At 33.6% G+C, this 25838-nt stretch overlaps 1 protein-coding gene across 1 annotated transcript in view; it reads left to right on the forward strand.

Annotated features, from left to right (window-relative positions):
* Nucleotides 1-15156, forward strand: part of TRPC4 (transient receptor potential cation channel subfamily C member 4) — a 42968-nt gene extending 27812 nt beyond the window's left edge. The window contains exons 6-8 of the mRNA XM_074217236.1: nucleotides 11157-11198; nucleotides 11311-11400; nucleotides 14143-15156. Coding sequence (XP_074073337.1) covers nucleotides 11157-11198; nucleotides 11311-11400; nucleotides 14143-14859 — 849 coding nt within the window. The 3' untranslated portion in view covers nucleotides 14860-15156. The remainder of the gene's footprint in view (nucleotides 1-11156; nucleotides 11199-11310; nucleotides 11401-14142) is intronic.
* The last annotated feature ends 10682 nt before the right edge of the window (nucleotides 15157-25838 follow it).

Below are 25838 nucleotides of genomic sequence, written 5' to 3' on the forward strand. Positions count from 1 at the left end.
AATAAAGTCTTTATTTCTTTTAATACCCTAAGAAAATAAGGTGGGTTGTGTCCATAAGAACTTCAAAATTGGGGTGGCTAGGTGGTGCACTGGCCCTGGAGTCAGGAGTACCTGAGTTCAAATCTGACCTCAGACACTTAATAATTACCTAGCTGTGTGGCCTTGGGCAAGCCACCTAATTCCATTGCCTTGAAAAATCTAAAACAATAAAAAAGAAGAACTTCAAAATAAGATTTGTTATCAGTTACATACAGTATAGGTCCTCAAGATTTTACCATAATCCAAAAGTATTTATACTTCATTTGGAAAGTAAGTGTGAGTATTTCTGGTATGTAGGAATTTATTTGAAATTAAATGAAACCAGGGCAGATCAACTAACAAATTCAGATTTCTCATCTTTCCCCAACCCTCAACTCTTACCTAATTTCCACCAACTACTAATCAAATGTGTTTTTGTCTCTCCCAACAAGGCCTCCCCAACCCCACATAAAAAAGCAATTAAAGTGAAACCCCACAAAAAAATAAGCAATGCAAGCTATTATACTTCTCTAAAATTTCTAGGTTATGATATAGTTTTTAGGATATCTGCATACAGCTGTTTGGTTACCCTCAGTCTTTTCTTCTCCAAGTTCACAGAGTCAAAGATTTAGGACTTACTGACCATCAAGGTCAAACTTTCATATTTGTGCATCATCAACTTTTTCAAAGAACAAAAATCAATTTTCTCTCCCTTAAACTCCCATCCCCATCACTGAAAAGAAAAAAGAAAGAAATACAACCCATGCCATTAATATACGTTGTCAAAGAAAATTAATTCCTGCAATGTCCATGTCCAAATGATGGATCTCATTCTGCTCTCTGAGTCCCTCCTCTGCCTGAATCTGCTAAGAGATATACAGCATGCTAAATCATCAGTCCTCTGGAATTATAACTGGTCATTGGATTAATAAAAATTATGAAGACTTTCAAATTTTTCTTTGGCAGTGTTGTCATTGTATAAATTATTCTCCCACTTCTCCTGATTTCATCTTGTATCAGTTCATACAAGTCTTCCCAAGTTTCATTGAAACCATTCCTTTTATAATTTAGAATTCATATACCATAATTTGAGCTGCATATTATGATTTGTTCAGCTAGTCCCCAACTTAAGAGCACCATCTTTAGGGGCTTTTTTGGGTATTTTTTTGCAATATCAAAACCTAGAAACAGGAAAAAAACCCAAAACAACAAAAAACTAAAACCTTAAAATAGTAATATATATATATATATATATATATATATATATATATATATATATATATATATGTATAACAAATATGTATGTGTCTGTATATGTGGTGGGTTACTTTTTCCTCTTTATTTGATCTTTTTTGGAAACCTCTTTATTAAACAAATGAACAAAGTGAGGCAAAAAAAGGCTAAATGACATAAACAATTTTAATTTATTTAATTTTTCTATTATCTAACTCACTTTCTATAACTTGATTCTTAAAAAAATTCTTTTGCAGAATTCAAATATGGCTTTATGTTTCCAAAACTGTACTTTATTCTACTATGCCAGGTCCTACCAGACTAAATGTATTTTGTTTTTGGACAGGTTAACTATATTAGAAGAAGAGAAGAATGCTGTTCAAAGGGAGTGCTTTAAGTGTTTCATGCTACTGTTTTAGAGATAAATGTAGAGACAGTGATCTCCTTAAAGTAATGATGGTATCCCCCCAAAATCAGAGTAAATGGACTTCCCAAGAAAGCGAGAGTTTCCCTTCACTGGCATTCTTCAAGCAAAGTCTAAATGTCTGCTTGTCAGGCATACTATAGAGGGTTTTCTTGTTCAAGTATGGGTGGGACTATATGGCTTCTGAGGTCCTTTCTAACATACCTTCCATGTCTCTACTTCTTGGACTTAATCTAAGATATTTGATGCTCCAAAGTCTTGGTTGCCTGGTTCCTGATTTCTGTACTACAAGCTATTTGGTCTACCATTAATTCCTACCCATCCTGACTTGACTAGGACAGGACTCAAGGGTAAACTTGAAGTCATTTCTTCTACCTTCTCTATTTGCAGTGATCTGAATTCCAACTGTCATTCTTCTATTGTCATTTATTCACTTAAATGTCTAGTCAAGGGTTTAAGCTCTAATGGAATCCATTTAATATTGGTAATTTAACTATACTCCAGAATGTGATTATTGGTGAGCTTATCCATCCATTTATGGGTCACAGATGATGCTGTTGAAAACGAACCTTTTCAATTTGTAGTTTGAAGTTGACCTTCCTTTAAGAGTCAGAGACACATTTTAAAGGGAAAGAGTCACTAGACCTCAAATTTATTGAATAAAATAGTTATCAGAAGATGCAAGCCCATTTTCCAGAATGGTTTTGCACTCAGAAATCATTAACTCCCTACTGAAGGAATTGTTATTAGAACTGTTGTAAGGAAATAGGAGCAATAAACATATTGAGCAAGTTACTACTGATAACTCTGTTTGTACTCTTCTGTGTAGTCTATCATTTTTTGTAAAAAAATTAATTACTTTCTTAGTGAATTGATTAGAGTATTTTTACCTTGCTTGCTTGGAAAAACTATATAAACATTTGTTTTCCACCTTAGATATGATTTTTTTTTCTTACAAAACTCTGAGAAAACCTCTTTGTATTTGTTCAAAGTAATAAAGTGTTCACAGTCTAATTGACCTAAAAAGCAGGCTTTATTTGTGGAAGAGAATCTTTAATTAGAATATGCCACATCAGAATATTAATGTTTTTGGCCAAAGGTCACAACCATAAAACACAGCCTGTCTAGTTTTTAGATTAAGATACAAAATAATATTTGAATTTCTTCAGTTTTACAGCAGTACTATCTATCAGTCATGCAGCTTTGTCAAAGGTGAGCCGAGAGTATGGGTTTGATCTTCACATGGAACTAATGAGTTCACTTTGATGTTTGACCCCAGGCAGCACGCCTATATCTGTCTAGCCACCTCCCATAAATCTGTATTGCTTTGTTACTAGGGTACTGGAGGTGGTGGATAGAAATGCATAATTCATTATAACTATGGCATACAAAAGGAAGAGCAGTAAATAGCCATTAGATTTCAAATCAATTCAATTTAAGGAACATTTATCTAGACACATAATTAACAAAGAGGCAGGGTAATATAGCAAACAGAGAGCTGACCTTTAAACCAGGAAGATCTGGGTTCATGCCCCACCTGGACAAATACTGGCTATGTGATATTGAGCAGTCACTTAATTTGTCAACATTCTAGGCAACTCTAAAACTGATCATAAATGGCAAAGAGTGTAAGTCTATTTTATAAAAGGGAGTCTCCTCATCTGAGACTCGTATGTGCCAATAAAATCACAAAATTTGTCACTTTTTTATTAAGAGCCCACTTTGTACACCGCATTTTCTTAAGTATTGGAGATGAAAAGTCAATAACTAAACAAAAGTTAATAACTAAACAAAACAAATTTTTAAAAAATACACTAGCTAGACAGCTAGCTAAATAGAGTCCCAGGTCTCAAATTTTGATGTTTTAATAAGGGCATTCAAATCTATTGCCTCTTCTTCACAACCTTTACTAATTAAAATTATGGTTGAAGTGGGGGGGGGAAGAATTCAAGGCAATTGTCTTCCTAGTAAACCCTTCTAATCCCTGATTCACATAGTCTTTTTGAAGGGTACATCCCCACCTCAAAGCGTCCTGGCGTCAAGAGATGAAATCATAGACTAGTAGGGTTAGAAGGGACTCAAGAGACTTCCCACTCTACTTTCACAGTTTATAGATTATTTGATTGGATCATTTCATATACAAAGTATCCTAAATATTCAACTTGATAATGGTAAGCCTAATCATTTTAGTGTCGTTTCATTACATTGGAACACAATTCAATGGAGGACTCTCTCTCTCTCTCTCTCTCTCTCTCACACACACACACACACACACACACACACACACACACACACACACACACACACATATATATATTTACCAAATAACATGCAAAAATATTAAGCTGCAGAATTTTTTTAGCATGTCTACAGCCCTGGCCCCCTTTCCATTATATTTTCTTTTCTTTTTTCCATTGTTTCATTTGGGAAGCAGAACATTGCAGGCTACCTCCCTTGAGGAATGCAAAAAAAGAATGAAAAAGCCCAAGGCTTTCACTAGTCCTAAGAACAGCAGCAGACCAAAACTAGAAAGGAAATGAGAGAGAACTATCCTGAAAATTGACTGCAGGGTACCTGCTGCATGAAGTGAGACTGACATTCTGTATAGTGGACCTGGAGATAACTAGAGACAGAAAGAAAGAGAAAATGTCACAAACTATTCCCTGGAGCCCTCCATTCCATGCTGTTGAGCCTTACCTTTTCTGAAGCAACTTGCCAATTTTATCAAAAGCTCTAGGTTATATCACAGCATCACACATTTTGGGGCATTCTGTCTCTACTGACAAGTTTCCTTTGGCATTCATAATGAGTTTTACATTCCTCTTTTCTCTGCTCCCATATAATCAGACTGAAACTACAATAATTCACTTACATTCATAGAGATATGAATTCTGACCAAAGTGGATGTCTCTTCCCTTTAAAAGTAAGACTGCCAGGACCATTTTAGCCACAGTACTTTAATTAGCATGCCATCCAGGAAACCATTCATTAAGCATTTATTAAGTATCTACTACTAGGTGGAACACTAAATAGAATATATTCAAGCAGAGCTGAGTTTAAATCCAGTCTCCCACACACTGTAACTATGTGACCCTGAGTAAATCACTTAACTGCCTCAATTTCCTTCCAGAGATGTGAGGCTAAATGAGATAATATTTATAGAGCATAATTCAGGACAAATAGCTAGTGCTATGTAAATCAGTTATGATTATTATTATTAATATTACACATAAAGCAATATGCTAAGTGCTGATTACACAAAAATGAAAACAAGACATTCCCTGTCCTCGGGGAACTTGGATTTGACTCTGTGGGACATAATATCACAAAATAACTCTCTTCAAGAGAACAAATTGGGAAGTGAATCAGTTTGACTTTTAGAGGAATCAAGAAAGATTTCACAGAGGAGTTAACAGCTGAGTTCAGCTTAGAAGGAGGACAAGGACTTTGAAAATCAAAGATGAGGGAAGAATTAATTCTAGGAGTAAGAATACATAGAGGTAAGAAATAGAGTATTGAACTTAGCAAAATGGCTCCTAGAACAGAAACCATCCTTAACTGTAATGCTTTAAAATATGTCGATCCCAAAATTTTGGGACCAAAAGTCATTTTTACTAGTCATCAAGTCCATCAACCCATCTGTAGGCAGGTCTGTATTTAAATCTTCCTAAGTGGATGACAATCTATCTTGCCCTTAAAGATTGCAAAGAAGAAAAATACAGAAATGAATCCATGCCAGGAGAATCTAGTCCTTGATATGTCTGACTTAACTAAATTTCTATCTTAATAATAGCAGCCAATATTGTATAAAATACTTAAAGGTTTTAAAAGTTATTTATCAAATGAGAAAATAATTATTAAGTGTTTATCACGGTTCCTGTTACATAGTGAGTTCTAGATAAATTTCAACTATTATTATTATTATTATTATTAGTTATCATTATAACTAAAATGAGGTAGGTAGTAGTATTCTCCCCATTTTGATGATAATGATGTTGGTCCTTCCTTTTCGAAGAAGACCATGACCATAGGGGAGGTGATGCCTTTACATGCATGCAAACTGGATTGGAGTGAGGGTATTCTGTACTAGGTCACTAGCTTCACTTTCTCTTCTGGAGCCATCTGGGTCCAGAGGTTAGATAGGAATCAGGATAACTGAAGATAGCCCTGGATGAAAGGTGATCAGGATTAAGTTACCTGCTCAAGATCACACCCACAATAAATATCAAGTTTCTGAGGCCACATTTGAACTTAGATCCTTCTGACTCTAGGGCAGTGCTCTATCCATTGCACCACCTAACCCCATTTTATAGATGAAGAAACTGAGGCTAAGAAAGGTCAAGTAACTTGTCTAGAGTTATACAGCTAGTAGTTGTCAGAAGGAAGATTTGAACTTGGGTCTTCCTAACTCTAAACCATTCACTGAACAAAACTCCCAGGTGTTTCCTGGGAGTGAAGTTGTGAAGGGACTGCATGGGGGGGGGGGGGGCGGAGTAGCTAAATCCAGAGTATCAAGGACCTTCCTAGACACTTCCCCAAATGGAGATTCCTGGAAGAACTCCGCAATGGGCATATTTGTTAAGTTTAGAGAATGTGGGCATGACAGGAGATCAGGAAGGGAAGTTAGGATTGAATTAGACCTGGGAATCATTAGCATTGAGAGAAATGGAAATGGTTGCAATCACTAAGCAAGAACATAGAGAGAAGAAAAGAAAAGAGACAAGGACCAAGTCATGGGAATTATTTCTGGTGAGTGGGAATGACCTTCATGAAGATTTAGGCAAAACTGAGGAGTAGTCAGTCAGGTAGGAGGAGAACCAGGAAAGTTTTGTATCATGAAAATCTAGAAGAGAGTGTCTTGGAAAAGAGGGTCATTGAAAGTGTCAGAGATTGTGAGGAAGTCAAGACTGAGAAAATGCCTTGGGATAGACCATGTCATTTTCCCTCCAAAATGCTTTAAAAAAATATGCTTTATTTTATTTTCAATTGTCTTCAGCTTCCTTAAGCATCATGTGAGCACTTGCCAGTGATGCCTGTTATCAATAGCCCAGGGACCTCTTATCACTCCATTTTAGAATTTGTCACTCCCATTTAATGTCTAGACACTAGACAGAGGTTTTTAACCTTTTTTGTATGTCATGGACTCCTTGGCAGTCTGGTGAAGTCTATGGACCTCTTCTCATAATATTGTTTGTTACCCACAGTCATAATGGAAGGAAATGCTAATTTTTTCATGAAAGTTAGTAAAATAAGAATATAATTTTTTTTCTCTTCATCCAAGTTCAGAGACCCTTTGGTAGTCTGTGGATTCCAGATCAACCAGTTTAGAAGTGACTTTGACCACACCCTTTTAGCAAAAAAGATGAAGGAAAATTGCTTCCACAACCAATTATAAGTAGTTATAAGGCTAGAGTAGAAATCATTTTAAAATTCCATTGTAAATAAGACTTTCATGAGCAGTAAATAAAATCTGCTTCAATATTTAAAATGTTAATTTTGAAAGGTTAATAAAATTCTTTTTAAATTTGTGCTGGAGATTTCGGCTATTTTTATGATCTCTACCCCATTTACATTACTCATAAATGACAATGAATCCCCCATTTCATTATGTTACAAAGAAACCTTAGCAAGGAATTTTTCATATAAGTTAAAATAGTTGAAGGGAATGAGAATTGTCAAAACAAGGATAGTCTGACAACATGGGTTGTTAATGATGAACTAACTGTATGGAATCTAGTCTTTTGTCAACTTCTTCTGTTCAGATTCAGGATGAACATGCCATGGTGGGATTGGGAGAGGGAAGTGAAAATGAAAGAGAATGGTAGAGAACACAAAGGTTCTCAAGAAGTTGCCTAAGATGTAGGGGAGGGAAGGAGCCCAGATCCCTAGGAACTCTAGGCCCCAGCTTTGAAGACCTAGTGCTCTGCCTTCAGTATATATTAGATATCCTCCTTAAACCCTCCATTTATCAGAAGTTTTCTTAAGTCTGACAACATATCTTTTTTTCTTTAGGATATTCCATTTCCTCTGCATTTATTTTTACTTATTTAGGAGTCAGTAAGATGGGACAATGGATTGAATATTGGACTTGGGGTCAGTAATACCTGAGTTCATACCCTACCCCTGATACTTATTGGCTAGTGATCCAGAGCAAGTCATGAAACTTCTCTTTTAGTGTTATGCTATTCATTATTATTATAATTATGACAAGAGAGTAGCTGTTCATTTTAAAATAGATATAATGGTTATCAATAATCTTAACATAAATACTTGATTAACAATGGTGATTGGTTAATTTTGGCATTAGAAGTATCTATTAGACTATGGATTTTCAGAAAAATCTTTAAAAAAAGAGAAATGATTGGGGTTTATAAGGAATATGCCTACCTATTCTAATCCAGTTGAGAGAAATGCCCATTGAATATAAACAGGCAATTAGGTCATGAATAAAGATGAGTCAAGATCGGAAAGTCAAGGGTATAAACTATATGTGCCAACTGTAATCATTTTTTCTCTGTCAATTGCATAATTGAATAATACTGATAGAATAATACTGTAAATTCTTGTTCTTCCTTTTGTCATTAATATGCTATGTGACCTTGAGAACATTATTCCAGCAATGTAGGACTCAGTTCCCTCATCTACAAAACAGAAGAGTTTGATTTATGGGATTTCTTAAAGATCCTTCTAATTCTACATTAAATGGATCCATTTCTTCAAGTTACATTGTTATTAATTGCACACGTCCTTTTAAATTATAAATAACTGTATATTTCTTTCTATATTATTTACCTTTTCTACTGAAGGGTGTAATTTGGCAAATATTATCTTATATGCACATATAAACATCATATTTCATATATACCCATAAATAATACAGACATATATGCATACATGTACATATTATAAATACACATATGTAAATGTACCATTTGTGCATGTTCATGATTATGCATATCTAAGTATCTATATATTCCATGTATATGTATGTATATATACACACCCATTCATACACAAAAATAAATGTCTAACATATACAGTATCCACCCCCCAAAAAATATATGGATAGATACATAGATAGATATATTGGTTCCATTACAAGTACAAATATACTTTGGGATCATCAGATGGTTTATTTAGGGGATATAGTTAATATTAAGTAAAATGTAAATAGGAGGGTAAATATGATTCCTAGTCCTCATCTATTCCTCCAAATAACATAATTTTTATTCCAAAGTCAAATACAAATAAAATTATTATTTATGCCACAATAACCTTGCATTCCTGAAGATGTTTGATTAGTATCTATGTATAAATGAACAAAATGACTAATTGTATGAGAGCATATAATATGACAATAGTATGAAATCCAGAGTAGGTTTACAAATCTGGAACTTCAATGTGTATTGCAATATAAAGTGATGAAATTAAAGTCAAAGGGATTAGATTCAATTCCTGTTTGTCCTATTTTACTGCATAGATGACCTTAGCTGAATAACTCAACCTCTCTCATTCTTAGTTCCTTCATCTGTAAAATGAATTTGTTGCATTAGAATACTTCTGAGGTTCCATTAAGTTCTCAACCTGCAGCCTTTACTTTGTGAGATGAAGAATAAAATTCATATATTCTAAGGAAGACTATAATTGCATATATACACATATTTATATATCCATAAATAAAATTGTTATCTTATATGGACCTATAAATATACATATAGGCATATATATTATTAGGCAGATATGTTTTCATATAGCTATACATACATATAACTATGCCTATTTATAGATATACATATATCTATAGCCATGTACACATATTTGTAGGAATATACATGTATGTAGCATGTCACTATTTTGTGTGGATGTCTATTGTGACCATACATATACACACATGTGTGAACATGCACGTATAATATGAATCAGTTTTCTCTTCATTGATATATAAACTTGAAGTCAGAGATTGCTTTTTTGGGGGGGTTTGTATCCCCAACACTTTGCATAGTACAAATGCTTGTTAATTAAGTCAACCTTATTTGCAAGAATAATGTTAAAGAACTTGGTATATAATTAAAGTTATTTTAGTTCTTCAAATTTATGTTGACTTAATAATCAAACATTTGCCTAGTTATACCAATGCTTAGGGCATTACTAATCGTCTTGATTTTGGACTATCTCATTAAGAGTCTAATAACTCCATCTGGTGGCTGATTTTTAAACATGGCACACTCAATTTGCTCAATTTGGTTCTGATTTTATATAGACCTTATAGAAGTTATCATCTTTAAGACCCCAACTCCCAACTCCTTTGGGTTCTATGCACTCATATTTAGAAATCCAAAAATTTCATGAGAAATTGAATAGTCTTCAAAATAATTAGTGACTTTCACTCACATGCATTTAGCAAGTCATATTCAGTCCCATTTGTTTCTTAGAATTATATTAATAATTCTGAATCACAATTACATTTTTCATGGCTAGTGGAGAATCATATCCAACCATTCCACTCAAGGGAAAAAAATGTGTATCTTGAGAACACTTTGCTGAAGTATGAATCCATGATTATTCATGTATTTAGCTTTTATTAGAAGTTTATTTTACATGCTTTCACAGGATTACTATGAGGAAGAATTAAGAAAAAGAAAATCTTGCAAAAATCAAAATCCTTTGTCTTATCAAGAAAATAGGTGGTTTATTATTCAGTTATAAATGTATATTCAGAATATTTGAAATGAGTATTTTTCTGTTTTTTTTTTAAATTCTGTTACCTAAATGTCTCTACTTTTTAATTCTTTTTACAAGTATAGCATTGGTAAGCATAAGTATATGCTTTTTACAAGTATGTTATTTTTATAAGCATAGGCTTATTTCAGGCTTTAGGTATATCTCCCTCCTATATTACTAAAGTATTACCCAATTTCTTCATTATCTTAAGGGGATGTTACCAGTATCACCATCTTTTGACAGTTAACTCTTTCAGGTTTGGTTTTCTACCATTATGAACACTGTTTTTTGGTGGGGAGGTTCCCCTAACTTCTGACTCCCTTTCTGTTAGTGTGAACACAGTAGTAAATGTTTGCTACTTTCTGTCATCTATGATTATTTATCTATTATCATTTGTTAGACAAGCAATGCTTCTGGTATTTTCCTATGGTTCTAACATATTTAAAGACTAAACCTCTATTCTAACTTTTAGTTTATATCTTATTTTCTATACTGAAATTATATTCCTCTACTATTTATTATTTCTGTGTCTACATAATTCTTTTAAATTTTTATTTTTATTTAAGGCAATGGAGTTGTGACTTGCCCAAGGTCACACAGCTAGGCCATTATTAAGTGTCTGAGACCATATCTGAACTCAAGTTCACCTGACTCCAGGGCCAGTGCTCTATCAATTGCACCACCTAGCTGCCCCCATCCTCATAATCCTTGTAAAAAAAAAGTTACTTGACAAGTAAACAAATGTCTCTTTCCTTTTCAGAGGCGGACAGCTGATAATTTAAGAAGACATCATCAGTACCAGGTAAGTCCCATTATGACTACATGATAATGTGATATTTTCTTTTCAATGGGAACTTAAACAGAACTCATAACTGGTTATTTAATATTGGTGCTTTTGTTATTAAATGTTTTAGGAAGTTATGAGGAACTTGGTGAAGAGATATGTTGCAGCAATGATTAGAGATGCTAAAACCGAAGAAGGCCTTACAGAAGAAAACTTTAAGGTAAGCATTTCTTTGTTCACCATTGCAAGAGAAGCTGAATTATTTTAGTAACTGGACAATTATATAATAAGAACCTGAAATGCAGCTAAATCCCCATGTTCCAGCAGCCTTGAATGTCTTCATATTTTCAAATGGAAGACTGCCAAAATAATATTAAAGAGTAAGTTACATGCTGGCTCCAATTTACTGAAACTTTAAGTTATTGTTCAGAATACTAGAATACTCATAATACAGAGGGCCTCATAGGATTCTGATTTTACTCCAGATTAAAAAAAAATGAAGATTTTTATTTTCCCCAAAAATTCAACATTATTTTTCAAATCCAAAATGTTGTTATTCAGTACACAGTTATATTATTTCTTTACACACAAACCAATAAATATTGATAGGTTGTGTTGAAGAGAGTACAGAGAATGATCTTAAACTTTATAATTTATTTAAGGAAATGGAACAAAGATAAGTAAAACATAGATAATCAATAAAACATTTATTAAAGAACTACTGGAAATAAAAAGAATCAGGGTTCCTTCCTCCCATGGGAAAATAATATATGAGAAGAATTACAAGTGAATACCTATGAGTAAAGACTAAGATTTGCTTAACTGGAACTGAGAACATGACATGAGATTTATTGAAATGTGGAAGATGTTCAGTAGGCAGATGGTCAAGAAGATGCTAAAACATGAGCAGAATTTACTTATAGAAAATAAGGGACAAATTAAAGTGAGAAATTCACTTCAAGGTAATAAACCTAGGAACCAGAAGAATAAAAATTAAGCTAATGGCAATATTGATTATGATCTCCTATTAAAATTTTTTAAATATTTTGAGAAATTACAGATCTGCAAATCCTTAAAACTAGAGATAAAGATTTTAGAATCTCCTACATATGAGGGTGATACATACATAGAACTTTCTGAAAAATACAAAAAATTTTTAAAAAGAACAGATTATAGGATCCCAAGATAAGCCTTTGTCCCAAGTACCTGATAGGCCTTTTTGTATTTTCTTCCCTAAAGTAAAACAATGATCATATGTCTCTTTAATCTCAACACTATTGGACCACAAATTTGGGAAGTGGGAAGGGACCTAGGAGATTAAATAATTTACTATTTACCAGTTGAAAAAAAATGAGACATGAAGAGAAAAAAATGACTTAGCAATTTCCCAGTAGTTTTCATAAGGTCACAGAGTCACTACAAAATAGCACACTAAATTTGAGAATCAAGACATTTCTAAACATTACAAAAATTACATGATGTCCTAGTGAATAGAACTGGGAATCAGCAAGACCTGTGTTTGAAATTTGCTTTGGATACTTACTTGTATAACCCTGGACAAGTCACATTAACCTCTCAGTTCTCAGTTTTAGTTTCTCATCTATAAAAATGCAGAAGATGACAATAGTACCTAAAGTATTGTTGTGTTAAATGAGAAAATATATGTAAAGTCTAAAATGCTTTGTATATATGACTCTTTGTCTTGCCAACCTGCTCCCCCCAAAGTCCCTGAGAACCAGATATTTTACCTTTTACTCCTTCCCCCAGGGTCCTTCAATACTCTTCTGAAGGTTTGGGGATGTCTACTCTCTGTCACTGTCCCAAGTCCTCAATGATCTGATCTCCTCAATTTTAAAGGTCTCCAGCATTCTGGTTCCATTTAATCATCCATCAATTGCATTCTCTTTTACAAAGAAATATTTATTTCAAAAATTTAACAAGAATAAATATATAAATATCTCTTCCAACAGGTTATAGTTCATATGTATATATAAACATATATATTCCTATATACATGCATCCATGTATATATATACATATAAATATATATACATGTATATCATGCTTTATTATACATATCTTATATAACATATATACCAGTCTCTGGGAATGAGGTTCACAACTTAGGTCACATTTTTTAGGTTTGGTTTTTTTTTTTGGCAAGGCAGTGGGATAAATGACTTGCCTAAGGTCACACAGCTAGGTAATTTTTATGTGTCTGAGATCAAATTTGAACTCAGGACCTCCTGACTCCAGGGTCAGTGCTCTATCCACTGTACCACCTAGCTTCCCCTCACTTTTCAAGTTGTATCAAATCCATCAAGTTCCAAGTCCAAGGACCCTGGCTTCTCTGGGCTTCCCTTCTGGACTAGCTTCAAGATCCAGCTTAGGATCCTGGGCTCCCAAATCCAGTGACTCCACACCTTATACCTAGAACCAAAAAGGACAAACAAAACAGGTCAAAAACCTCATCACCATTTTTCCTGGTCCACTTTATTGTCTGGTGCTCCTTCAATGAGTGAATGAGACACCACTATAATCAGAGCCACACTGTCTCAGTCTGGCAGGTTTAAAGATGTAGATAATTTCAACTATGTAGCCAATGGAAGTAGGCTGATTCTTTCCACATGGTACTCCAACCAAAAAGTCTTTTCTCAAAAGCAAGTCCACATGAATGCCTCAATCTCATGTTTTCCTGCTAGACATTTTGTTTTAGACATGCTCCATATATAAATGTCTGAAGTGATGATGATGATGATGATGATGATGATGATGATGATGATGATGATGATGATTCCTGGGACATCTGATTTTAGAAAAATTAGCATCTAACTTCTTGACAATGAATATAAAAGTGTCAATATTAATTTTGAAATGAACCCAAATTATTTCCCATATTTCATCATGAAAACCCTAAATTCATCCTACCCCCTCCTTCTTTTTTACTCTCTAATGATTTTAGGAGCTAAAACAAGACATTTCCAGCTTCCGTTTTGAAGTCCTAGGATTGCTGAAAGGAAGCAAACTTGCTTCTTTGCGATCTTCAAAAATTATGAAGGAGCCTCCGCTGGAGACAGAAGAGAAGAGTGACAGCGAAGGCAGCGACAAGACAAAGAAAAAGAATTTCAGCCTCTTTGATATAACTAGCATGATTCATCCAAGGTCAGCAGCCATAGCTTCAGAAAGACATAATGTGAGTAATGGCGCTGCCCTGATGGTTCATGAAACCCCCAGAGAGAAACAGAAGAAAGTGAACTTTGTGGCTGATGTCAAACACTTTGGATTATTTCATAAGCGCTCCAAACCACACTCTGCTGAAGCAAACAGCAATCAGATCTTCTCGGTTTCAGAGGAAGTTTCACGTCAACAGGCTGATGAAGAACTTGGGAAACATTTTCAACTGGAAGCTAGAGGACTGACCACCAAAGGTGAACAGAGCATACCAGGCCTCAGTGAACAGTGTGTATTAGCAGACCTGAAAAGAAGGAACAGAGACACTTTGAATTTCCATTTCAGTGACAGCCTTTGCACCTTGGAATCAGAGAAGTTGATGGTAGAGGACACTGTGCCCATAATCCCAAAGGAAATGCATGCCAAGGAGGAGGCCAGTGCTAAAGACTGTGAATTAAAGATCACAGAGACTGTAATACATGAAGACTATGTAACAACGAGATTGTGATACTTGAAGAAGGAAAAGTATACAAATATATGTGTATATACATTTTTTGCCTAGTGTTTAGGGTGGGATGTTTAAAATCTATATTCTTATGTGATAGCATTTATCTACTGTGTCACATTATCTTGTAACATGACTAAGTAAGGGAAAGGCAATAGAGCACCTTTCTGTTTTTTAGTCTGCTTTTGCTTTCACAATTTGTTTTACATTTTTTAATAAATTAAAGCATCTTGTATTCTTTTACTGTTGCAATAATACTCAGACAATTTTTAATCTTTCTTTTTTTCAATTAAAGTGCATTTTCTCTCATATGGCAGTTGATTCCAACAATACATATTTTTATATGTAAGAATAATGTAGATAACTTAAAAATATTACATTTTAGTTTCTTAAAGATAATTACTGACTATGAACTTTACTCTAAATCTTGAAGTTTGAGTTTTAGACATAAATTTAAAACTTAGATGTTCAAAATATAAGTATAAATATGAAAAGCTTTAATACATTTCTGCAACCTCTTGTGGATTATCATTTAATTATTTAAATTAACATTTCATCTCTTCTTTGCCATAATTATTTTGAAAATAACTCTTCATGGACAAGTATTCACAATTAATTTGCAGAATTCTTAGGTTTTGCAGTGTTTCCTTTCAATGAGTAAAAGAAATGTGTGTGCCTTGAGGATATCTTAATGAATATTTCTTTCAAAAGATTCAATCAGAAAAACAGCCACCAGTCTAAGAAACTGTTCCCCCCCGCAAAGTAGACTACCTATGTAATATTCAAGGTCTTGTACATGTTGACTCATTGTAGAATAGCTGAACTTAATAAAAATATTTTTTCTGAATGCTAGAAAAGAATGATATTTTGTTAGAAATATTTTCTGAATCATAAGTAAATTTCTTTGATACACACAGATGTGAATAAGAACTTTTTATAAAGTTTTAATTATTCAAACACTTGAAATTTTCTACCAATACAATAAAACTTTAGGATTGAAACTGTTAAAGTTAATATTTTATGGAAAATTTAAGAAATGTTAAAGGCTGCTTGCGCAATATTTCCAGACAACAATCAAATTATGCAATAAATTTAGGCAGTCAAAAATCCAAGTTACAATTAAACAAATAGAATTATTGATTCAAAATTAATATAGTAAAATTAAGTCATGGTGACTGAATTCCATTCCCTTTAGAAACCATTTCATTGTACACTAAAAAGGGGCCCAGGGATTATTCTATCTCCCTTTCTCTCTTTTTCCTTTACTACATTGTTACATAGTTTGCTTTCAAAGTGATTTCCTCCTAACTAATTCATTATAGTATTATTCTGATATCAAAATACATATTCAACAAGGTCACTGATGCACATAATGAAGTATTTTCTCTTGGCTTTCACAAGATAGATGTTACCTTCAACTATAAATTCCTAAGCTGAGATTGGAAATAGTTTTATTTTAGGATAACTTGTAATCATCCCAGTTAATTTGGAAAAGTGTTTAATCATTTAAACAAACTTTTTTTCATTTTCTTAGCAGAATCATGGCTGATACTGGCTTGCCCAAGGTCACAGAGGTAAGGTCAGATATGGAATTTGAACCTAGGTCCTCTAATTCCAAAGGTAATAACTGTTCTTTCTATTTTACAACAGGAATCAGTATCACTTGGTGACAGTTTCATGATTTGATATACTTCCCTTTTTGAAATTCAAGACTTTTCTAGTCACACAATTTTTTTTCAGAATTTTTTAATGATCATCAAAAAATTACTCAGCAATCAAATGTATCAGATCTTTTAGTACTGTGGGATATAGGTCATCTGAAACTAGTATTTGAATTCATCAAGGGGAATTACTTTTTTTCACATATGTCTCTGTTTATCTTGGGCTTTAACTTACTATTAACCATTTCTGGCCACTCAATACAAAGATAATTCTACTTAGAAAATAGGAGCAAAATATCAACCAATCCTGACCTCTCTGTTAGTTGTTATCATATCACTTAACCGAGAGATGGTACAATCCCTTCTCACTCCTTTTTTCCTTTCTACAAGCCTAAAACAAACCTTAAAAGAAAAACAATCAACTGCAACATCCGGATTTCCAGTGAGAGATATGTGTGTGCTTGTATAATCTGTAAAAAAATAAAAAGAAAAAAGTAGATTAAAACAGAAGATATGGCAGTAGAAAGAACATGAGATTGGAGTCATCTGGATTGAGAACTAACACATTTAAAGATTTCCCAAGAGCAGTTTAGATTGTTAATGAGTAAGGAAATAGGTGTCCCAGAGGAAAGATACAGCTGTATATTTATACAGTAGGAAAAAGGATATGAATCTTGTTCAGGAAGTGTCATTCTCCTAGAATAAGATAAGCTTATTGATGATAGGAACTGTTTATATTTTGCTTCCATGTCCATAGCATGTCTACTATAGAATCTTTTGACAGTAGCGTTAACTGGAAAGATATGTGTGTATGTATGTGTTTATTTATGTTTGTATGCATATACATATGCATATATATTCATTATCTTAACACCAAAGTTTTGAAGCTAATCAAATTATTAAAAGATTAAAATAGTAATAGAATAAGAATTTTTAATATGCATCTTTCAGAGTTGAATATATATAAAAGAAAAATAAAAAAGGAAATCAGAGTGGAATTGTTTTTTTCAGGGGAAAAAGCCATATATTTGAAGACTTGGTAGCTTCTGAATGAGATTATCAAAGCATATATATATTATATATATATATAATATATATCTTAAATTAGATCTGATATAAAGACAAAAAGTATAAAATATAATTTTTATTTCACAATAAAATATTAATTGAATGAATCCTATGTTAAGTGTAAATTATATGTCCAAAATCCAGTCAACTGAAATAGAAAAGGAAGGTAGTCAAAGTTTTGAAAGGGCTCACATTTTAATATATGAATGAAGAAAGAGTAAGACATAATATAAAGGGACAGGCTTAACTAGAAATCAGGAGGGAAACCCCAGCATTCCTTGGGACCTAGCCAAAAAAAAAGAAGGTTCTATATCTTATTTGGTATCATTACTACTAGTAAAGTCAAATCCATTTCACAGTGCCAAAAGAGAACTTTCTTTTCTGAATTTTTAGGAGTTGTGACTGCTAAGGTTGCTGCAGTGATTGCAGAGGCAGTCATTTACATTTACATAAAGATTCCTACTGTGAAAGATGGGTGCAGGCACTGGATGGGAAACAGAGGCTAGCATTTCTTTCAAGTTTAGGCTCTGTTTCCCACCTTCGTGAGTGATTAATGAGGGAAGAAGAATGATGGACTGCCTCTCAATAAAACTTGTCGTTCTAATAACAGCTGGAAAGTATGTGCTCATAGTCTGGATAGTGCTTAGGTAGTTCCTAAGGTTTTAGGTTTAGATATATGATTCTTGATTATCTTCAGCTGGGTCTGGTAAAGGTGACCCCAAAGGTTTGACTTCCCTTGCAAAACACCCCTGTCTTTTCTTCAAGGTGTTTTGCTATTCTAACCAGACTGATATGCCTGCTCAGTTGGTGACAGGCCATCTGCAATCAATGGAAGGAGAATGATGAAGCCACTTCTCCACAGATGTTACTTCCTAAGACAACAACATTAAAACAAGGCTGGAAGGATTGCAGGTGATCTAAGAAGTGTTATTATTCAAGAGAAGAGAGCAGCTTTATAAAAACCAGGGAACTCCAGAGTTCACTCTTCTGTTCACCATTGCCTCTTAGAATTTGGGAATTAAAAACATTCTTACACACAATTTCACAATAAAATTAATAATCAATGGAAGTACATAAAATATACATTCTAAAGTAAATAAGTACTATTACTATGAGATACTATTCCTAAATATTCCTCCAATAAGAAGTAGTCAGAAGGAAAAATATAAATTTGAAAGTAAACATTAACAAATCTAGGGCATTTATGAGCTATGCACAATAAAAATATTCCATAATAAAGAGGTTAGCAATACCAAAATACACATGAAAAATTCTTGAAAATTACAGGAGAAATAAAGATTACAGAATCAGTAAATAAAATTAACTATTTTAAAGGCTAACAGAAGTAATGTGCCATTAGGTAATAATCCAAAACAAAAGAAAACAATTAAATTATTGAAATTCAAAAAACAAATAAGGTAAAGTCACAATAAATTGATAAGAAAGAGAGAATTAACAGAAATTATAACCCATTGATTCTACCAATTTAATGTGATGGATGATAATTTATATGAAAATGCTCAAACTAACAAAGTAAGAAATAGAAAATTTTAAAGTAACTGAATCTAAGAAAGTTCTAAATTAGAAAGCTCTTAATGAACTAATAAAAGGGGTAGGGAGAATCTCAGTCTAAATAGATTTACAAGTGATTTCTAACAAATGTTTATAGAAAAATTAATAACCATTCTATAAATACTATTATCAATAATTTAAAAGAAAGCACTTTACTGAACTTCTGTCATGGAACAATTATGTTCTCAATGCCCAACATATTTAGGTAAGAAATAACATTATGGACTTGATTTCATTAATGAATATTCATTGAACATTAGTCTTCAATAGAAAATAGCAGGAATAGTTAAAGAAGCGTTATTTATTACAATCACTTTGGACTTATTTTAATGATATAAGGATTTTGAATATCTATTATAAGAAAAATTGACATGATTAACCATTGTTTTTTGTCTTTATTTTTGTGGGGTTGTTAGAGGGGTTATTTTTGTTTTATTTTGTTTTATTTGGCTTGATCAATCTATGTAACCTCCAATGGGAAATTTCCCCTACTAATTCCCATTAACACACTGAAAAATTACAAATGTAGAGAATTGCCAACAGCTCTACAAGTTAAAATAACTAGCCTAAGATTACTCAGTCATTATGTATCACATGTGGGAATTGAACCCATTTTATCCAGGTTCTGATGTCAACTTTCTATCCGCTCTGGCAGTATATTATTATACTGATAGGAAAAAGAAAACGCCTTCAAAAAAATGCACTACTCAGTTATATTGTTTTTTTTCAAAGAGAAAGTAAAATCAACTCTTTACCTGAAAGGAACCCTAGGAATTTTCCATTTAGTTTTTACATAGTATATAACTTGCTAGCTAAGGAAATGAAAAGAAATTAGAAAAATAAGCAGTGTGGAAAAAGAAAGCAAAATTAACCTTGCTTTTCAGAAGACTAAATCCCCAAGAATCAATGAAGGAACTTTTAGATATTTTAGTAGGTTTGAAAGGATACAAAAAGGATAGAAAAGATATCTACAAAAATTAGCATTTCTATGAAATACTAAATTAAAGAGAAGTTATAAAGAAAGGTTTTATTCAAAATAATCACAAACTCTACAAAATGTCTGAAAATTATTCACTAAAACATTCTTAGAATCTACATATATGCAAGTAAAAACATTACTTTAGGAAATAAAGGAAGGTTTAATTAATTGTAGAAACATTATTTAAGTTTGTGTCACACCAATATAAATAAAATGATCTTACATACATTCTAAATCAGCTTAGATTTTGTGTTAACTAATCAAACTATTCAGCTGATTATCAACAGATTTAGACAAAATAATAATAAACATTCATCTAAAATGGAAAACAAAAGTAGAAGTTAATGGAAGAAAGAAAATAACAACAATAATAATAATTATGATGATAATGATTGTCCTGAAGAAGACCACGACATCTGGGAGGTGATGCCATGGCAAGGACATGAATTAGATTTAAGTGAGAGGATTCTGGGCTAAGTCACCAGCTTTACTTTCTCCTCCAGAGCCATCTGAGTCCAGTGGCCAGATATGGATCAGGATAACTAGAGATGACTCTGGATGTGGGGCAATCGGGGTTGTCCAAGGTCACATAAGTAGTAAATGTCAGAGGGTGGATTCAAACTCCAGTCCTCCTGATTCCAAGGCCAGTGCTCTATTCGTTGCACTATTTTATTTATTAATCATTTTGAAGGTGCTAGGCACTTACATAGGCACTAAAGGCTGGATATACAAATACTAGGAAAAAGAAAGTCCCTTCCCTCAAGTGTCTTATTTTCTAACAAAGGAAGAAAATACACAAAAGGGCTACACATAAATACACATAAAGGCTCTGGGTACGGAATGCTTTTTTGAAGTCTAGAAATCAAGGGCTGAGCATTCATAAAATACAGGCCAAAGAACAAGAATAATTCACTAATGAAACAAATGGGGCGAGCCTCGTGAGAGATACATATTCTAGGATGAGAAGGCTAATGATGTGATTGGATGCTACAGGGTGAGAAGATGATAGGAGCTGAGGGAAATTCCATAATGAGATAGCAACAAAGGTTGTTGTTTTACTCTGAAAATCAAAGGCTTGGCTGGGAGGGAAATAACTATTGTCTGAACTGGGTCTCTTCAAAATATGCTGGAACTTACCAATGGAGTTAGCATTAACAGTTTCAACCTATACAGTTAGATGGCACAGTGGATAGAGCACCAGCCCTGGAGTCAGGAGGACCTGAGTTCAAATTTGACCTCAGAAACTTAATAATTACCTGTGTAACCTTAGGAAATCATTTAGCCCATTGCCTTTCCCAAAAAAACACCCTATAGTATATTGCAGTAATCATCAAAATATAGTTTATTATAGTTTAAAATTTAAAAAAACTAGATAGGTAGACAAGATGGTAGAGTAAAGGAACTCTCTCCCAAACCACTCCAAATATCTTTAAATAATGGCTAAGCAAATTCTAGAGTGGCAGAACCCATAAAAAGACTGAGTAAAATAATTTTCCAGCCCAAGAAAACCTGCAAGATTGGCAGGAATGATCTGTTGTACCAGGGTTAGAAAGGATGCACAATGCAGGCCAGGAAGCTCCAGAGTGTACCAAACCCAGGCATCAAGAAACAGTCTGTGAGGTGACTAGGTCAGTGACAGCTGTGGCAGTTTTCAGACCCTGAAGCCCAGGATTTCCAAGAACAACTTGGAAGGTCAGCAGGAAAACTCTGCCCCACTGGAATGAGATTAGGGAACAGTACAGTGTAGGCCTCAGCAGCATAGAACAGACTCCAGAGGACCAGGAGCAGACCTCAGGAGTCACTGACTCAGTAGAGGCAGTTGTTTCCAAAGCTCTTAGCCCAGGGATGTAAAGGAGGCAGAAGTAGATATCAGAGATCTCTTTACTTTCACTGAGGCAGGACTCTGAGCTTTGCCCATACTCAGATCTAAGTCACAGTCTTGTGTCCCAGTCTCAGAAAAAGGAACAGAAGCCCAACAGAGCTTTCTGCTGCAGTGTAGCAGGGACCCTCTTCACAGCCTTAAGACAGATGGGAGTGCTTGTGGTTGCCCACAGACCAGAGGACAGACCAGGGAAGTAGTCTTAACCTCTCTTAAGAACTTGAAAGAATTGAAAACTTGCAAGCTCCTAGAAGTATCTCTGAAAAGAGCAGATATCCTCAATAGTTTGGGATAGTTCATTCTGGACTCTGGAAGCAGAGCCCCTAACCTTAACAAAGGGCTAAAATCAAGTCATAAACTAGAGAAATGAGCAACAGAAGAAAAAGAATCCAACCATAGACCATTACTATGGTCATATTGGAAATCAAAATACATACTCAGAAGAAGATAGCAATGTCAAACTTTCTACATCCAAAACCTCCAAGAAAAATATAAATTGGTCTCAGGCATGGAAGAGCTCCAAAAGAATTTTGAAAATCAAGGGAGACAGAGGAAAAGTTTAGAAGAGAAATGAGAGTGATGTGGGAAAAATCATAAAAACTGAGTCAGAAGTTTGGTGAAGGAGATATAAGAAAAAACAAGAAAATACTGAAGAAAATAGTATCTTAAAAACCAGACTGGGTCAAATGGAAAAAAATAGTCCAAAAAACTAATAAGGAGAAGAACAACTTAAAAAGAATTAACCAAATGAAAAAGGGGATGCAAAAGTTCACTGAAGAAAATAATTTCTTAAAATATAGAATGAAATAAAGGGAAGCTGATGACTGGGAGAAATCAAGAAGCAATAAAATACAACTAAAAGAATGAAAAACTAGGGAAAAAAATGTTAAAAATCTCATTGAGAAAACAATTGACCTAGAAAACAAATCCAGAGAGATAATTTAAAATTACTGTACTACTGAAAGCCAGGACCAAAAAAAAAAAAAAAGAGGCTAGGCATGATTTTTCAAGAAATTTTCAAGGAAAACTGCCCTGATATTTTAGAAGCAGAGGATAAAATAGAAATTAAATGAATTCATCAATCACCTCTTGAACAGATCTCAAGATGAAAACTGCCAGAAATATTATAGCCCTATTTCAAAACTCTAAAGTCAAGAAGAAAATATTGCATGCAGCCAGAAAGAAAAAAATTCAAATAGCATGGAGTCACAGTCAGGTTAACACTAGATTTAGCAGCTTCTACAATAGGGAATATTATATTCCTGAAGGAAAAAGAGTTTGGATTACATCCAAGAATCAACTACCCAACAAAACTGAACATACTCTTTCAGGGGAAAAGATGGATATTCAGTGAAATAGGGGACTTTCAAATTTTCCTGATGAAATGACCAGAGCTGATTAGAAACGTGTTCTTCAAATGCAACATTTTAATGAGGCAAAAAGGTAAACAGGAAAGGCAATTATAAGGGACTTAATGATGTTGAACTGCATATATTCTTGCATGGGAAGATGATAATGCTTAAATCATATAAACTCTTATTTATTAGGTCAGTTAGAAGGTGCTTATATATAGGCAAGGCATAGGTGGAAATTGAATTTGAAGGGATAATATATTTAAAAAGATGTAGGTAATGGGTAAGAGAAGAATTACTGGGAGAAAGGGGAGGTAGAATTTCACATAAAAGCTTTTGGAAAGGAGTAGAAGGGGGAAGTGAGGGGGAATGAGTGATACTTAATCTCATCAGAATTGTCTCAGGGAGGAAATAACATACACAGTAAACTGGGTATAGAAATCTGTTTTACCCTAGAGGAAGGGATGGGAGAAAGGGGGTGGAGGCAATAGGTGATTGTGACAGTGGGTAGTCAGATGCAAAACATTTTTGAGAAGGGACAGGATGAAAGGGGAGTGAGAATAGAATAAATGGGGGATGGGAGAATAGGTTGGAGGGAAATATAGTTAGTAATAGTAACTGTGGGGAAAAAATATTGAAACAGGTTTCTCTGATTAAAGACTTCATTTCTCAAACATAGAGAACTGAATTAAATTTATTTAAAAAAAGAGTCATTCTCCAAATTATAAATGATCAAAAGATATGAACAATTTTGAGGTTATCAATGCCACCTAATTAAATCATTTTTAAAATGTCCTAACTTACTCCTGATAGGAAATATTCATATTGGAACAATTTTGAGGAACTACCCTATGCCCATTAGGATTGGCTAATAGGACAGAAAGAGAAAATGACAAATGTTGGAAGGAATGTAGGAAAAATGAGACATTAATACATTGTTGATGGAGTTATGAAATGATTCAACAATTCTGTAGAGAAATTGAAACTATGCCCAAAGCACTTTAAAATCATGCCTACCCTTAGACTTAGCAGTGCCACTATTAGGTCTATATTCCAAAATAGATGAAAAACAGGAAGGAAAAGAACCTATATGTATAAGGGTGTTCATAGCATCCTTTTCTGACAGTCAGGAACTAGAGACTGAGGTGATGTCCATTGGTTGGGGAATGACTGAACATTTTGTGGAATGTGATTAAGATGAAATGGTATTCTGCTTTAAGAAATTATAAAGAGGACAATCTCAGTGAAAAAAAGTCTTAAATGAGCAAATACAATGGGAAATGTACAATTTACAAAGTAACAGCAATATTGTAGGATGATCAGCTGTGAATGCTTTTACCTTTTTTCAGCTGTAATCCAAGAGAATACTGTTACCCAAGAGAATTCTGAAGGATTTATGGTAAGAATATTATCCATCTGAAAGACAGAGCTGACTACAAATTGAAGCATACATTTTTCTTGTATTCTCTCTTTGTTTTTGGAGGGGGTGGGGTTATGTTTACTGTTACACCACGGCTCTCCTGGTAGTGTTTTTCAGGACTACACATTATTACCCTATATCAAATAACTTGCTTTCTCAGTGAGGGGGGATGGATTTGGAAGAAGGGAGAGAATTCAAAACTCAAGGTTTAAAAATGAATGTTGAAATTTATTTTTGCATATAACCAGGGGAAAAATAAAATAAAGAATTATATCTTTAAAAAACCAGATAGTGGTACTAAATTGATAAAATCTAGAAATAGACAGATTATTCCCATATTTGATAAAGTTAAGTACACAAAATTCTGAAAGAAGATTTGATAAAATTTGCTAGGAAACTGGAAAGCTTTTTTTATCATAAAATAGGTTTAAGCTCATTTCCAGAGGATAGATAATGAAATACATTTCCCTCTTCTTGGAAGAGAAGTGAGATATTATGAGTGCAGGATGTTATATGTTATCTTTTGTTTTTTAATGCAGAAGAGATTCTAAAGGGCATATCAGGAAATGAGTTTGATGTAGAGAACATATATTATTTATTTTATTTTTAAAACAGCAAATTGAATTTGGCAGGAGTAGAACTCAAACTTTCTAATTTAAAACATTTGTGATGTTAGACAAGTACTTTAATCTTTCTGGGCCTTAGTTTTGGCATTTTTACACTAAGGGAACCAGACAGACTTCTACAGCATCTTTTAACTCTAATTCTTTGATCCGATACTAGCAACTTAAATATAAGTCGAATCATTATTAAATTGAATTCAATTTCTGATCTAAAGTAATTGATCATGACATGGAACATCATAGGAAATAAAGGTGGTTAGGAAATAGTGGTGAAAATGTAATGTCAAATTTTGGAGTACCCTCAATTTTCCAAGCAATCCAGAATTCTTATACTACTTTAAATTGGGGCTGTGTTTTATAGTAAGGGATTAAGTCTGATTTCAGAGAAGAATAAAGATTCAAATTTTTCTTGTAGTATGCTTTTTGAT

This window comes from Macrotis lagotis, chromosome 1 (assembly GCF_037893015.1).
Source record: "Macrotis lagotis isolate mMagLag1 chromosome 1, bilby.v1.9.chrom.fasta, whole genome shotgun sequence".
NCBI classification, from domain to species: Eukaryota; Metazoa; Chordata; class Mammalia; order Peramelemorphia; family Peramelidae; genus Macrotis; species Macrotis lagotis.